The sequence below is a fragment of the Thrips palmi genome, unplaced genomic scaffold (assembly GCF_012932325.1).
Source record: "Thrips palmi isolate BJ-2018 unplaced genomic scaffold, TpBJ-2018v1 HiC_scaffold_5, whole genome shotgun sequence".
NCBI lineage: Eukaryota > Metazoa > Arthropoda > Insecta > Thysanoptera > Thripidae > Thrips > Thrips palmi.
This window is the reverse complement of record NW_023144632.1, coordinates 13,090,960-13,106,740: the sequence shown is the minus strand read 5'-3', so window position 1 is coordinate 13,106,740 and position 15,781 is coordinate 13,090,960. Positions and strand designations below refer to the sequence as shown.

Sequence of the window (15,781 nt, the reverse complement as noted above, 5' to 3'; positions counted from 1 at the left end):
TGGAAGTGGAACATGATGGCGCACCTCCGCGAAGACTGCGGCCACAACCCCCAGTACCAGTGCACGCACTGCTCCTACGCGTCGAAGCGGCAGCGCAACCTCGCGCTGCACATGCGCCGCGTGCACAGGAAGACTAAGTTCTTTTCCGCGCAGCCCTCGGCGCGAAACTGAGCGACAGTGCCTTTTTAATCTTGTTAATGACTTATGGTGCCTTTCCCACGAGTGTTTATTAACCATATCCTTTATTGTAAATTCGCGAAATAAATTTTTCTCCGTGCACTTATGGTCTGGTCCTTTCCGAGGTTGTAGCGGTGTGCCCGAGTCGTAGTCCTAGCTAGTGTTTTGCCTTGGTGTCGGTAGAAACGAAGTATGCCCTTGACCGCGTGCTAACTCCGTGCTTTTCTGCTTGTGTTGTCAGTGCTGGACGAGATCGGCGGGTCGCAGAGCATGCGCGCCGTGTATCGCTGCCGCCAGTGCGGCAAGACGTACTGCTGGAAGAAGACGCTGCAGCGCCACATGAAGCTGACGTGCGGCGGCAAGGAGCCGCAGTTCCCCTGCCCTGTGTGCCACTACCGCTTCAAGTACAAGAGCCACCGCCTGCGCCACATGACGAAGCTGCACCAGGTGACGCACGAGGAGGCGCAGGCCGTCATCGACAACATGAAGCCCGAGGACGACCTGGATGACATCGACGGCGACGTGGAGGGCGTCGAGGTGGACGTGGACATTGACGAGCTGATGATGGGCATGGTGTCGCCGGGGTCGCCCGACTCGCCCCGCCCGCCCTCCTCTAGGACTCATGCGCGCCGCACCTCCCGCACCTCCGCCGCCTCCGCCGCCGACGAGGGCTGACTAGGGCTGCCTCGTGGCCAGGGGAAGGGGGTTTGGATTGGTGTTTGAGGTGGTCTTAGGTTTGCGGGTCGTGCAGGGCTTAGCCACTCCTTTCTGCTGGGCAGTCCTACTGGAGAGTCTGATCCAGTCTATCAAGCTGCTGGATGGCTCGATACTTTTCTTAATTTAGTCCATATTGTAGTCTAAAGAAGTCACTTGTAATACTTTTAATTTACTGTACCTGTTACATTTAATGGCGATTAATTTATTCGTGAATTAATTGTGTCGTGCCGTCAGTAACATCACATTTTACTTTATTTGATTTTTTAACATTTTTAGTGAAATAATACTAGGGAGTGCTGTACCTGACAAGTGCTGAAGTGTCCTTGCTTTTTGTTGTGAATCTTTTGCTCTCTATGCTAGTGTTATTGCTAACTTAATGTATTTTTTCGCGAATATTTCGCTTAACATTGTCGCATTTTATGTGCAACCACAGTTATTTGTGACCCTATTGATATATTTTTGTGCAGAAATTTACTTTTTACATGGGTACGTTTGTATGGTTGTTTACGAGCTAAACTAAATGGCCGATGCGTGGTCTTCGCAAGCAGGGATGCTTGTTTATATTTTTAATACAATGTTGTCCATTGAATGACTGTTTTCGTGGTTCTTTTTTTTTTTCACTTTGCAAGACCCCGGCTTTGCCCACCTCCCTGCCCAACACAACCTGAAACACCACCACACGATAGCGGTTGTCTGCCACTCTGCCTTGGGTTCGCAACCCGTCCAAGTCGTCCTTGCCGCTGTTTGTCTTCTGTTCACAGGGCGTGCCAGTAGAGCCTGCAGCAGCGCGACATTTCTCACGCTGCTTGCGGTCCGCCTCGGTTCGTCCCGCGGTGCTGGCGGGTCCTTCTGCTGTGCCACGAAGCCGCGAAGCCGCCAAGCACGCCGTGGCTCTGCGCGGCAGGAGTTTCCGCCAGCCACAGTCAGGAGCTGGTCTAGGACTTGTCCGTGAAAGAGGCTGACGAATTTTTTCCCCCGCAGATGTGGGGTTTGCCCGTGTGCTGGGGCGCGCGCGCCGCACGCGTCGGGACCGGGAGCGACCGTTTCGCTGCGCGCAGTGCAACGCCAGCTTCACGCAGAAGCACCACCTCAAGCGGCACATGGCGGGCCACGGCGTGCGCAGGCCCTACCAGTGTTCACAGTGCACGGCCAGCTTCGCCATCCGCGACAACCTGAGCCGGCACCTCCAGACGCACAGCGCGCAGCGGCCCTTCCGATGCGAGACCTGCGGCAGCGGCTTCCGTCGCAAGGAGCACCTGCTGACGCACCGCCGCACGCACGAGGGCCCCCTGCCCTGGACGTGCGGCGTGTGCGCCGCCAGCTTCAAGCACCTGTACCTGCTGCAGGCGCACCAGGCCTCGCGACACCCCGCCGGGCCGGGCGGGCAGGGCCTCCCTGAACAGGTCGCCGCGGACGACCCCTTCAAGTGCCCACACTGTGACGCCACGTTCCGCACGCCCCACACGCTCGGTCGCCACGTCCGCACGCACGGCCCGCAGGTGTAGGCGCGAGCCTGCGCGAGCCTGCGCGAGCCTGCGCGAGCGCGGACGGACCTAGTCCCCGTCCTCGCCCAGGGATCTCCTGGGATTAGTTGACCTGCAGTCAAGCTAATGGCAGCAAGCGCGATGGCTTTCAAGGGCGGACTGGCTCATGGGCTGGCCTAGTGCCCTGACAGCCGCAGCTCGCGGCCAGGTGAGACCAGCCCGCCTTTCTCCGCTGTGCTCAAGAGAGGCGTGCAGGATGGCTCTGTGATTTCTAGTTAAATTAAATACGTTCCTAGTAGCGTGCTGGTGCAGCTCCCTGATCTCCATTTTTAATTATTATGAACGTGTGTATTCGTTGCACCTGCTCTCCATTGAGGAGGGATAAGCTTACCAATTACGAATTTTTACGTCTTTATTTTCATGTGTTTGTTTTAGCTGATGTGTGTAACCCGTTTTATTATGTTTTTGTTTATGTACTCCGTTTTAAATTCGTTTGTTAAAACTGTGAGTAGAAAAACTGTAGCCACTATGGCGAACTATTTTAACTTTTAAATTGTTTGCTCTGTCTTTTTTTATTGAATAAGTAGCAGTGTTGAAGATCTCATAGTCTAAATCGGGGAAATTTTAGACAAGCTTGCCCAATCATTCGAGGTCGTGAACATTTTGTTTAGGTGTTGTCGTGTTTCCATACGAGTGTTTTCTTGGTACATAGTGTAAGAGGTTGACCCAAGGTCGACCAGAATCTATCCAAATAAAATTACTTCTGGTTTCAGACTGTCGCTAAGTCCACCAATTTCATGGCCCACGCCTTTACTTTCTCATTACTCTACCTTCCGCTTCAAATGTAGCAGAGAAAGAGGCTTTGGAGTCGCCTTGCCTTTGACCGATTGCAGGGGGATCCGGGTCGCTAACGCCCACTTTGTTGTTGCCAGGACCTCTCTGGATTAAGAAGGAAGTCCCTGACGGGCCCCACGCCGACTTGGGCGCGGAGCGCCTGGCCAGCCTGGGCCCCGTGTTGGACGCGCCCGACGACGATGACGGCGACGAGGCATGGTGAGCGAAAGTGCCGGGGATGAGGAACCCTCCGAAGCCCCAGCATCCCGCGGACGGTTGCGTTAGCAGACTGATCTGTCTCCCTTGCACCTACACGGACCATATCATGAGTGCGAGAGAGAGCGATGTGCGTAATCAGCCGCGGCAGTATGACGAGGGCTCCACGGGGAAGTCCTATCCTCCGTGGACGGACTGCACGCCGCAAGGGCTGGTGGGCGCGGGGCTCTTGTTTGTCTTGATTCAAGACGCACTAGGCATCGTGTTAGCGGCGCTGGGCGCGCTGGGCGCTTGTGTTGCAGGTACCCCTGCGTGGACTGCGGCGAGCGCTTCAGGGCGGAGCGCTCCCTGAGCCGGCACCGGCGTGTGCACAACCAGCTGCGGCCCCACAAGTGCCTGACGTGCGGCTCGTGCTTCACCAACAAGTCCCACCTGGTGGCGCACCTGCGCGTGCACACGGGCGAGAAGCCGTACCGCTGCGACGAGTGCGGCAGCTGCTTCACGGCGCGGTCGCACCTGGCGGCGCACGCGCGGCGCCACTCGGGGGAGCGGCCGTTCGAGTGCCCCGTGTGCGCGGCGCGCTTCGTGGAGAGCAGCCACCTGCACGCGCACGTGCGGCGCCACGGCGGCGAGCGCTGCTACAAGTGCCCCGAGGCCGCCTGCGACGCGCGCTTCATTCACAGCAGCGACCTGACGCTGCACCAGCGCAAGCACGCACGGCGCCAGCCATGCGCCAGCCTCGGCCAGGATCGAGAGTGAGTGACTTCCCTGCATCTTGGTGCCATAGCGTGCATAGCTTTTCACATCAGCACCTTTATGCTTGTGTGTACACGACTAACTCATTAGTTACCTTCTTCTTCAAGAAATGAACAAGTGGGATCAACAATAAAAATCTTACGTATATCATAATTTCTTTCTCAACTTTCCTCTGGTAACTTTGTTTTCTCCGCCTGCTCCACATACGGTGCACAGAGGCTGCGCACACTCAACGCACACACACCGCTGAAAAAAAGAAAATGAAGAAAAAAAACAACTGCCGTTACTTTTTTTTATTGCGGATTTGCATGGAGGGAGGAACTTAAGGTAACTGGGCCTCGAACGCAGATTCTTCGGCGCCTAACGCTAGTTGCTCCGCTGACGACAAAAACTGGAGGTGCAAGCCACGCATGTGCCTCACCAAGTTGCTGCGCTGGGACGCGCGATGTGGGCAATGCGGGCACTGGAACTGGGGCAGCTTGCCGCATTCGAAGCGGTTGTGGCGCGTCAGAGACTCTTTGTGAGAGTACACCTTGCCGCACGTGGTGCAGGCGTGGTGGCTGCCCCCGGCAAGGCCCACGGCCCCTGACGTGCCCGAGGTGCCTGGTGACGCTGGCAGGCGCACTCGCGACCACGGCCACGCGATGCTGTGACCTTTGTGACCTGCAACAGAGCGGGGTCAGTGACATTACGGGTCATACCTGCTGCGGGATCCAAGCGTGGAAGCTAAACACTAATCGTGATTTTGTTTTTGTTTTGTCTTTATTGCAACGCCTTATGAGACTCGTAGAAACATGTTGCACACAATGTTGGCTGCCCAGGACAAGTGGCACAGAATGTTGACCATTTCCGGCATGTTCGGGTCGCATCTTTGGGGCTCATCCTCTTACGTAGTGACAAGTAGCACATGGAGCAACGCCTGCGCGTCTTGGCTTTGAGACCAGGACGCACCTTTAGGGTGTGGCCGTTCATCTCGTGGTGGATGCTCCAATCTGCAGAATAGACATACAAGAAAAAGAAATGAGTATTTTCTCTAGAACTTTCGATGTAAGGAAAAACAAAGGGGGGCCTTTCTAAAAAAGAAATTTTTATTTTATGAAAAGAAAAACTAACTTAGAAAATAAAAATTTATTATGAAATTTGATGGAGGTACAAAAATAGGCTAACCCAAGAAAACGTAAGCAATCAACAATATTTACTACAGAAATAAAAACTTTTTAACTTATTTTAAAAACACGCTTATGGAGATAAATGCCACAGCCACAACTGGCCAGAAACTACAACTACTGCATGAAGTGGACTAAGTATGATAACATAGAAGAAAATTTTATTTCACTGCAAAAGTTACTTTTGAGGAAACAAAGTGCAGGTTTTGGTACAGAACATAATGGCACTTAAGTTACACTACTAAGTATTTGAAGGACAGGAACAAATTACTAAATGTATTTATAGGAACATCAATAAATGAATACAATATTTATGATACTGTTGATACGATACATGACAGTATTTATCCAGAGGCTAAAATAAGTGCGAGTTTGCCCCTACATGAGCAATGAGCTCTATCACATATTTCTATGAATACATATTTTTACAAGGTTTCTGAGAGCGACTAGGAATGACTTCACACCGTAAAGGATGTAATTTTTTTCCATTTTTGAATTTGGAATTCATACTGCAGTTCAAGAAAAACATCATTTCAAAAAATGCATGAGTTCAGTGAACATTTCCTTTACTTTAACACATCAACTAATAGAGAATTACAAAGCTTACATGTTGAGATGAGATTTCCACCCAGGAGCAAACATGCGAAAGAAGATAATATTTTCCCATGTAATGCATCACCTTCCTTACCACACGAAGGTCACTCAAGTCAACAGGAGAACAATTAGCAAGGTTGATTCTTATATGGTTCACTAGATTCAATAGTTGTACAATTTTGTAATGAAGTGCCCTGCCACCCTCCTGAATGCAATACCCTTAGAGAGTGCTCCTGACCTACTGAATGACTGACGCCAAAATCAATTGGTAGTCGGTCAGCATGATTGGTTCTTAAATGCCTCATAAGATTTGAGTGTTGGGCAGTTCGGTGGGGGCACACAGGACACTGGAACTGGGGCACCTTGCCACACTCCAATTTCAGGTGCCTTCGGAGAGTGTTCTTGTAGCGGTATGGCCGGTGACAGCGTAGACATCTGAACTGAGGAGGGGCCATGGCTGATGGAGGTCCAAGCAATTGCTGGCCAAGAACCACCTGTAGAGCAGTATTGCCTCGGATTCCTGGGGACAGAAAGGTGTGATGTTAGCGATGTCCATGGATTAATGTTTAGTAGTTAGTAACCTAATCAATTAAACTCATTGATACATAGGGACCCGCTCACATCGCTTCACACAAGTCACCAATAACAATGTAAAAGAAAATTCTTCTTTTTCTTGAAATGTATGTTTTTATAAATGAAATGTGTCAATTTTTTTTATGTCCCAAGATAGGGAAAGACAGGTAAAAATTGACACAATTTGTCAATATAGCATACGGACTCACAGCAGTGTTTGTCTATACAACCTCTTAATTTATTTCTCACATAATATCTTGGATAAGGTTACATATTTCATAATTCACCAACCAATTTATACTAGCTTAACTAAGGAAGTTTATACATAACAGTCCCTTCAAATACACAATAGGTTAATTGAAAAACATTTTAATTTGTTGAACAAGTAAAAAAAAATCAAAGCACATGTTAGCATAACAAGTTATATCACTTTGATATTCCACTATCATGAACTACTTGTGCTCCTGTATTAGGTAAAGGAGCATGTGATAAAGTAGAGCTATCTAGTCTCAGCATATTGGCGTGTATTTTTCTCACATGCTTCATGAGGTTGCCTTTAAGTTTAGAACGATGAGGGCAGTAGGGGCATTGAAATTGGGGCTCCTTCCCACATTCATACCGCAAATGCGTGCTTAGGGTGTACTTATACTGGTAAACTTTGTTACACTGTGGACATGGAAATGGTCCCCGAGACATGTTGTACTGCTGGGCATCATCAATATTTCCGGGAGGAACTGGAAACCAACACAAAAGTTCAAGTCAATGATCATCATTGAGACAAGATAAGAAATTTTCTGTACAGTAAGTCTTACCAGAACAGTTATTTGATGTTGGAAAATCCCACCATGGTCCACCAGGGAGGTTGCTTGGTCCATTGCGGTTGGCCCACATAGAATCGATTGCAGGAGTGTCTGTCAAAACCAAATCCTCAGTTGTTAGTTTCTGAACTTGAATTTGTCCCACAGCTCATCATATATGCCTTTTTAAAACCAATCATGTACACTTCACCATGCGCAAAGGTGAAGCAAAAATTAAGAGGCTATTTACGGTACAGCTTCGGATCGTAGGGAACATAATTGAACATCAGTGAAACAACATTTAAACACAACTAGTGTTTATTGGAAAATAATAGATTCTTAAAAATGCAGGGCCATGAAATTAACACAATCATTAATTTACCATCATACAGTAATTTAACTTTAATTTAGATTGTATTGATGAAGAGACAAAAAACACTGTTAACATTAAGTATTATCTTTAACAAAAAGACTAGTGGTTGTATCATAATTAAAGATGGAATATATACTCAATATTATTAATATTACAGAGCTTTCATCAGCTCTATCTCGGGCACTTCTAATACAAAATTCAGGGTCACATTGTATAGTTCAACAAGCTTGAAGTTGAAAACTTAATTTTGGTCCTCTATCATGGTGAATTAACCATGGTACACAGTGCATGTTTGTATTCCTCGAGATGAAAATTCGATACATGTTAAATTGAGTTTGACTTTATTTGGGAAGTCTGTACTCCACTGAGGCTGCAATATTACTCAGGCACTTGCTGCTTCAGATGTTGCTGCCGACGGAAAGATTCTGCATCAATTTCAGGGTGCTGACTAAGGAGGTGCTTGAAGAGATTGCCTCTAAACTTAGAGCGATGGGGACATACTGGACACACAAAGCGTGGTTCTTGGCCACACTCAAGTCTTTGGTGAGTTGTTAAATTGCACTTCCAGCGGTACACCTAAAACCAAAGACATTTCAAAGTGATGTCCACTTAATGAAATAAAAACCATTTCTACAAAAATTGTCTCACTTACCTTGCCACATTCACTGCATGAAAACTGTCCAGGTCCTTCACTCAGCCTTTTATTGACTCCTGTTTTGGAAGACCTCGGTGCCTTACTGCTTTGGTTTAATACAGATGCATCATAAAGAGGATAGTTTGAATCCCACCAGCTGGTCTCTGGAAAGGAATAAAGTAAAATGTGAGAAGCAAGACCTCAATGGTGTACAGAAAGAAAGCAATCTGACAAAAATCAAAACATTCGAATGACAATTACTTGTATTAAAAAGTATATAATAGTTTGGATTATTCCGAAACAACAAAACTGCAGAGGACAGTTATTTTATTTTTAAAGAAAAGCAAGTCAAACAACGGCATACATACAGGGATGAATAAAAGTTAACCCTTGTGTTTGTTACTCTACAACAATTCTCAATATCTACCATCAAGAAACACAATTTACAGAAGGAAAAGAGACGAGAGAGGAAAACATTAGCCGAGCAGCATTCCTTGATGACGAGTATGAATATGCTTGTTTAGATTCCACTTGGCATAGGACCGATGAGGACAATGAGGACATGCAAATTGTGGTTCCTTGCCACATTCCATTCTTTGATGCTTTCTAAGATTATGAAGGTATTGATAAACCTTCCCACACTGAGAACAAGTGTAAACATTAATTGCTGAAGAGCTTGATTGATCAGCTGCAGAGCCCACTGTCGGAGTGAAGTGCGTCCTCCTTGGCACAATTCCAGTTGGAGAGGCGTCTGGGAAATTTGGAGGAGGGAGAGGATCCATCAGCCGCCATGCTATAAGAAAAATGCCAGGGCTAATTAGTTGCACATCACTTCTCAATGCTTCAGTTTTCTGAAAATTCTAGTGGAGAAGGAAATAATGGTGGTAAATGATGGGGCTATTGGTGTAAAAAAAGAGAATACATTAATTAAGTAGTATGATCGAGGGCAAAACCATTATTTTTGCAATAAAACCAAGCACCAATGAAAATCTGTTGGGTCTAAGGACATCACTTTAATAATATCATACAAGTGCAAAGAAGGCCTACTACAATTGCAGGGCAAAAAAGATCTATAGATTAATGGTATAAGTATTAAACGAAGAAGGTATGACAATTTCAATGATCAATGAACCTTATATAAAACATGCCCACTGATTTCATGACTTTGAAAAGGCACCTAGTAAATAAATCTATAAAATTTAATATCTTACAGTCAAGAGACTACTATCACAAGATATTCTAACACACAAAGCTCACTTCAAATCACTCATATCACAAATATAAAACCCAAAATCAAAATTTCCAAAATTAAGGGCATTAATTTTTTTTAAAGAATGGAAGAAACAGCACAGAAGGTTAAAATGGAATCAACTTTTCACAGATTAAGGCGTTGTGGCTCTGTTTGGAGTAAACGGAGAAGAGGAAGATAGTTGTTGTGGTGAAGTCTGAGCAGGGGCAACAGTCTGCTGTTGGTCCGTCATTTGAGAGTGTGCATGTTGTTGCTGCTGTGGAGGTGGCTGCTGTTGATGATGAGGCTGTTGCGGTTGGTTGGCTAGTTGAAGGGGTCTCTGACTTGGGGACGGTTGCTGCTGCAGGTCTCGCTGGTGATCAAGACCACCAGCCTCGCCAGCCTGAGTCGAGGTAGCAACCTGAAGCATGACTTGAGGGGGTGGGATGTGTGGGAGCCATGCCAGAGATGAGTGGGTTTGTGGCAAAATGCTTTGATGATGAGGGTGTGACAGCAGACCCATCACAGGTGGCGCATGTTGCTGGTTTCCTTGGTGCTTGCTTCTAATGTGTCGGATGAGGTGAATTTTCTGCTTGCTTTTGTGAGGGCAATGTGGACATTGGAACTGACGCTCCTTACCACACTCAAGGCGGACATGTGAGGATAGGTTCCCTTTGTAACGATAAACTTTACCACAGGTCTCACAAGGAAAATGGCCTGGCCCATAGCTTGACCCAGAAATATTCACAGAGCTTCCTGAATGGCTCTGGCCAGAAACACTATGATGATGAGTTTGCTGAAGGAATTCTTCCACTGCTATGTTGCCTTGTGAGTGTCCAGTAGGAGTGACACTTGCAGTCCATGAAATGACCTCAACTCCGGGTGACGGTGATGATACGGGTTCTTCCTTCAGAGGATAGTTGAAATTAATTGTCTTGGAATTGACAGACCATTGGGCTGAAGATGAGGGCAGTACTGTAAGCAAACAGAAGAGTTAGTGCAACAGAACAAGATGGAATGAAGGAAATCAATGTTAGGAGTTAATGTGAAAGTTACAGTATGACATGGTTTAAATAATGTGTAATTGGTATGTTTAGTAGGTTTCCCTTTATTTTAAAATTTACAATTACCACATTAACACATAAGGCCTCCAAAAGACAGTTGTACCAAATGCACTACAAAGTAAAAAAGAAACTACTGCAAGAAAGGGGTGCATCCAACTGAGTCATTGTCGCCAGCAGTAAGTGTTACCTCTCATTGCTTTGGCATTTATTAGGGCCTGCTACAACAGAAATTGTATTTTTAAATATCTATGAACACGAACGCAAGGAACTAAGAATCTACAGCAGTGTAGATCAAGTATAGATTATAGTTTGTAAAGACACTATTTTTGTCTATCATTCTGTGATTGAGATTCTCATCATAATTGATGATTATTGCTACAGTAACATTGACAGATCATAAAACTTGTCTGAGACAGACACCATTAAACATAAACACATGAGAAAATCAATGCATCCTATAGAAAACAACAGCACATTATAAACAATATTGGTTTCAAGTCTTGTGCAACAAGAAAAGAAACGTTCCATGTGTTTTGGATGATTGAAAAAAATAGTCCACTGACTAAATAAAATTATTTGAATAAGGTGAACTATATTTAGAAAAAAAAAACAATACTTCTTGCTCATAAAATGAACAACGTGCAGAGATCATTTTAAAAAGCCATGATTGTACTAAACTTAATTTCTATGACACTGAGCAATAATATGCATGTTTTAAGCACAGAGTACAACAAAAATCACTTTTTTTTTGCCTGGAAGTACAAATAGCACATTTGAAATCAGAAGAAAAACATTCATACTCTAGTGGGGAACTACTCGAATGGATAATGAGCACATATTTGGAGAGTTACAAAAAGAACATCTATACTTTTTTTAAAAAAGGAGTACATTGTACATTCAAGTATATGTCTATAAAAAATCTATCAGCGAAATTGCTTTAATACTCTGATTAATACATCAAACAGCAAAATTGAAAGGAAGTAATAAACTTGTGAAATAATTCACGCAAAATGAAGGGCGGAAAAAAATTTCTTTCTTGAACTGGTAAATGGCACAACTTTAAGAATTGAGACAACATTCGACTTTTCAAATGGCTAGCCAAAAAAGATTGAATCCAATTGTTGTGCTCCCTCATGACTCAAGTCAGTGGATGAGACTCTTTTAGTGACTAACACATGCATCAATCAATGAAAGGTAATAATAAAAATAACAATACAGATCAATATAAAGCAGCAACATGATAAAAAAAATATCACAGAACAAAATTTGGCAAAGTGTAAAACAGCAGTTTTGGCACTAATTTTTTGAAAACTGATACAATATCAACACAACGTGCAAATTAGAATTGTTAAAAAAGAACAAAATTGAAAGTCAATTTTTTAAAATGTGTGAAAGAATTGATTACAAATTGCAAAGTGCCAATAAATAATTTCAAGTCCTACAAATATTTCTCAAATGGAATACGTAACAAAAAAGGAGAGAAAACAGATTTTCTTAGCCACTTTCACTTCTAAATAGTATCCAGGAACCTTACTGGTAAATCAAGAGTGGTGTTTTCCACCTCAACAAGAGTGGCGTTGATATCTGTCTTTACACTATCAGCTGTTGTTTGTAAGTGTGGTGATGGTGGAGTATAAGAGAATGATGACATTGAAGGCATGGATGTAGGCACAGCATAAGGAGCACTAGTGATAGCCTGCAAAGCTGGAATTGGAGGCGAAGACTGGAATGAAGGCAGTGGAGGTAAAGGTGGGGTCATAGGTCTCACTGGGGGCATAATAGGACTTGGAATGTCAGGTACTTCCTCACTTGCATTAGGCTCTGATATGTCTCGTGAGGGTGATGTTGAGCCCCCAGGGACATGATGGAAATTCAACCAGTGCTTCTTTGCTGCCAAGCGCGTTTGGAAGTAACTATCACAGAGGTTACATTTGAATTTCCCCCTTGATAAAATCAGGGAGTCATCTGTTTTCCTCCTCTCTTTGATGCGGCCAGCTTTTTCGCGTTTCTTGTCAAGAGTGAATATGGCAGAACGGGTGGGTTTGTTGTCTTCAGAAGCAGGCGACAAAGCTGGAGGCATCACAGGAGGTGAGGATTCAGGTTTCACAATATGAGAGGGTGGTGGAGGTGGTGGTGGCAGTAATGGTGAGGGTGGTGATGCTGGAGCTACTGTAGCAGTTTCCTTAGGTGCCACGGCTGGAATTTCTCGTGGTGACTGGGACTGTATTTTGCTTGATGTTGTTGGCTGCATCTTCAATTTAGCTGAGCACTCTTTCATTGACTTCATAAAAAGAGCCCCTCCTTTTTTGGGACGCATGAGTATCCGTCGCTTTTTGGCCATCAGAAAGTTGGAATATGGCCCCTTTGGTCTGCGTCCTGATGTAGTAACGGTACTATGCAGTTTGGATGTCACTAAGTCTGCGATTGATTCTTTTGTCTCACCAATATTAGATGTAGGTGACTTGGTTACATCTGAGTCAGATGGCATGCCCACATAAGGCAGTTCCTTTTCTTCAGTCAGGAAAGCATTGTCAGCTGAGCAGGCACTTACTCTTTCCTCATTACATGTAGAGCTTGGTGACCTTGAGGGACTCGCCTTAACATTGAGACAATCAGCTGCCACTCCTTCAGTGGAAGTCACTGTTTCCACTTTCCATTCGGCTCCTGAGTCAGTTTTCTTAGCTAGTTTCAAGAGTAGAGGGTTCTTTCCATGCAAGGTGTCACCATCCTCGTGGGTTTCGTCCTTAACACTGGACTGAAACCTTTGGTGAATATTTCTTTTCTTCCTATGTTTCTTGATTGAGGAACAGTCAAAATCTTCTGACGCTTGCCTTTTGATGCCTTCAGCCTCTTTGTTGTCATTATCATCATCATCATCGTCATCTGGAAGCTCTAAATAACAAGTTGATTTACGAGGTCTAAATGACCTAGTCTGAAGGAATTCGTCGTTGAATTGTGACTCCTGGTGTGCTCCTCTTCTTTGACGACCACCACCACCACCTCGCCCTCTCCTTCCTCTTCCCCCTCGGCCCCGAGTAGCTTGCCCTTTCTTAGAGGGTATAATGTCGGATACAAGCTCATCTTTAAAGGTATGCATGGAATTATTACTTACAACATGATTCTGTTCACTTGGAGCCAATCTGGGTGATATATTGTTGAAATCGAACACATGTTGAGTCGGAGACCAGCAGTTTTTTTCCGTACCACATTTCCCAAGTTTTTTTGCCTGCAGTACAGATGGTATATCATTGGGGTTGGATATGACCTGCCAATCTGAATGTGCAGATCCGTTGTGGCAAATGAGAGTAGTATTGATAAGTAAAGTTGGAGGAGTGTTCTGACACTTGGGGCAAGATGATGAGCGCAGATGAGCTGATATGGAAGTTTTCATCCCAGTTCTGAGTGAGGGAGAGGGTGGCTCTGCGGAAGTGGCTGGCTGCGCAGACACTGTGACATATGGAATAGTCTCCAGTAAGGAACGGATGGTTGCCCAAGTGGATGGAGGTGACTGTTTTGATGAATGAGCATCAGAAATCTTAGTGTCATCATTTCTGCTCACTGCATCTGAAACAAAATGCATACATGTAAGAAAGATGTGGTATGAACTATGAGTTATCATAAAATGAAAAGAGTATGTAGCATGGCACTTTTTCATTTCTAGCAAACTAAAGTTAATCCCCCGCAAAAATTTTTGAAAGTACATGCACTTCTAAAAACAACGGGTAAAAGAATAGTTCGCTTAGTTTGGAGAACATTGTTTAATCAGAGGAGCATTTGAACAAGAGCTCTATGGACAACACTATTACAAACCACAAGATATTTACAATCAAGTTGGCAATGAAGAAACATGTCACCTGCATATCATTTTCATCATATCTTCTCTAACATAAAAAAAAAGATTTATGCATGTTGCTAAAACACCACTAATAAACATAGGAATGAAGTGGTACACAAAAAAGCAGTGAGACTTACATAGTCCTCATCTGTTTTATAATTTAGTGATTTGTTCAAGGAACAAAAGAATGCTATGTAAAAGACTTGGGGTGTTTGTTACTGATGTGCTTCACCAGACTACCCTTCTGCTTGGAACGATGAGGACAATGTGGACACTGGAACTGTGGATCTTTGCCACACTCAAGTCGTTGATGCAATCCCAGGCTCTGCTTCCACCGATACTCCTTGCCACACTGATTACAAATGTACTTTGATTGCTGAGGAACAACTGGAGGAGCTACGTGAGCCATGGGGTCATGACCCCGGCCTCGATTCATGTACTGTTGCATTTGATAAACCTGAGCTGAGGTCCATTGGCTCAGATGGAGAGATCCTGAGAAGAGAAGAATCCAATGTGAGATCATCTTGCTCTGAACAGCTAAGAAATGGCTCATTTTTTAAGGCTTTCAATCAAGAGGTAAAAAAGTGACAAAATACATATTACTTTCATAATTACTGTAACTATTTGTCAGTGCTCTTAAAAACATCACATCAAAAATAATTTGAAAGCATTGTTATAACGCATGCCAACACAAATGATCATAGCCCATTTATTTAAGTTCTAACACTCATGTTTGATGACAAGAGTATTCAAAGGCATTGCTTGTATTTAAGCTCATAGTTGTTGAAAAGTAGAACTAGTCCTATTTATCACTGTGATGACAACGTAGATGAGCCAGAAGATTGCGCCTATATCTGTACAGGCGTTGGCAGTGGCGACACTTGAACTGATTGGTGGCGAGGTCAATTAAAATGTCTCTATTGAGGGAGGCATTTTTTCCTCGCCCTAATCTATTGGCTTGAATTTTAGTTGATGAAGACTCTCCCACTAGAAGCTCCAAATCCAACCTAGGAACCAGCAGGCTGCTGTTAACTTTTGCAGTGTCTCCTGAAAAATAATAGAAGACAGAATGTAGCGGTTTTAATATTAGAATCTCACAATCCAGGATAATTGGGGATAAAAGGCTATGAGGGAAGGATTTCCAAGGATTATTTTAAAACATGAGCCAGTAGTAAAATAAACTCAAAATAATTTCAGACAAATTTGAGTCATTTATTATCCAAGAGATATCGAGTGAAAAAATGAAAAAAGAATCAACTTATGTTCTCGCTATAGTGCTTCTGACATCAAAACACTCAGAAGTCTGCCATGTTGGCCACAGTCATTTGACCCC

General features: G+C 44.4%; 2 protein-coding genes across 3 annotated transcripts in view; one reads left to right on the top strand and one right to left on the bottom strand.

Annotated features, from left to right (window-relative positions):
* LOC117650389 (longitudinals lacking protein-like) overlaps nt 1–2,399 on the top strand; it is a 94,867-nt gene extending 92,468 nt beyond the window's left edge. Inside the window, exon 5 of one of the 2 annotated variants that reach the window (XM_034393784.1) lies at nt 1,876–2,399. In XM_034393784.1, coding sequence (XP_034249675.1) covers nt 1,876–2,399 — 524 coding nt within the window. Of the gene's footprint in view, nt 1–418; nt 1,492–1,875 lie in introns of those variants that run through there. The other variant, XM_034393785.1, reaches the window with a different exon arrangement.
* LOC117650386 (zinc finger protein Xfin-like) overlaps nt 1–15,781 on the bottom strand; it is a 103,682-nt gene that overhangs the window by 51,823 nt on the left and 36,078 nt on the right. The gene's annotated exons all lie outside the window — the stretch shown is intronic.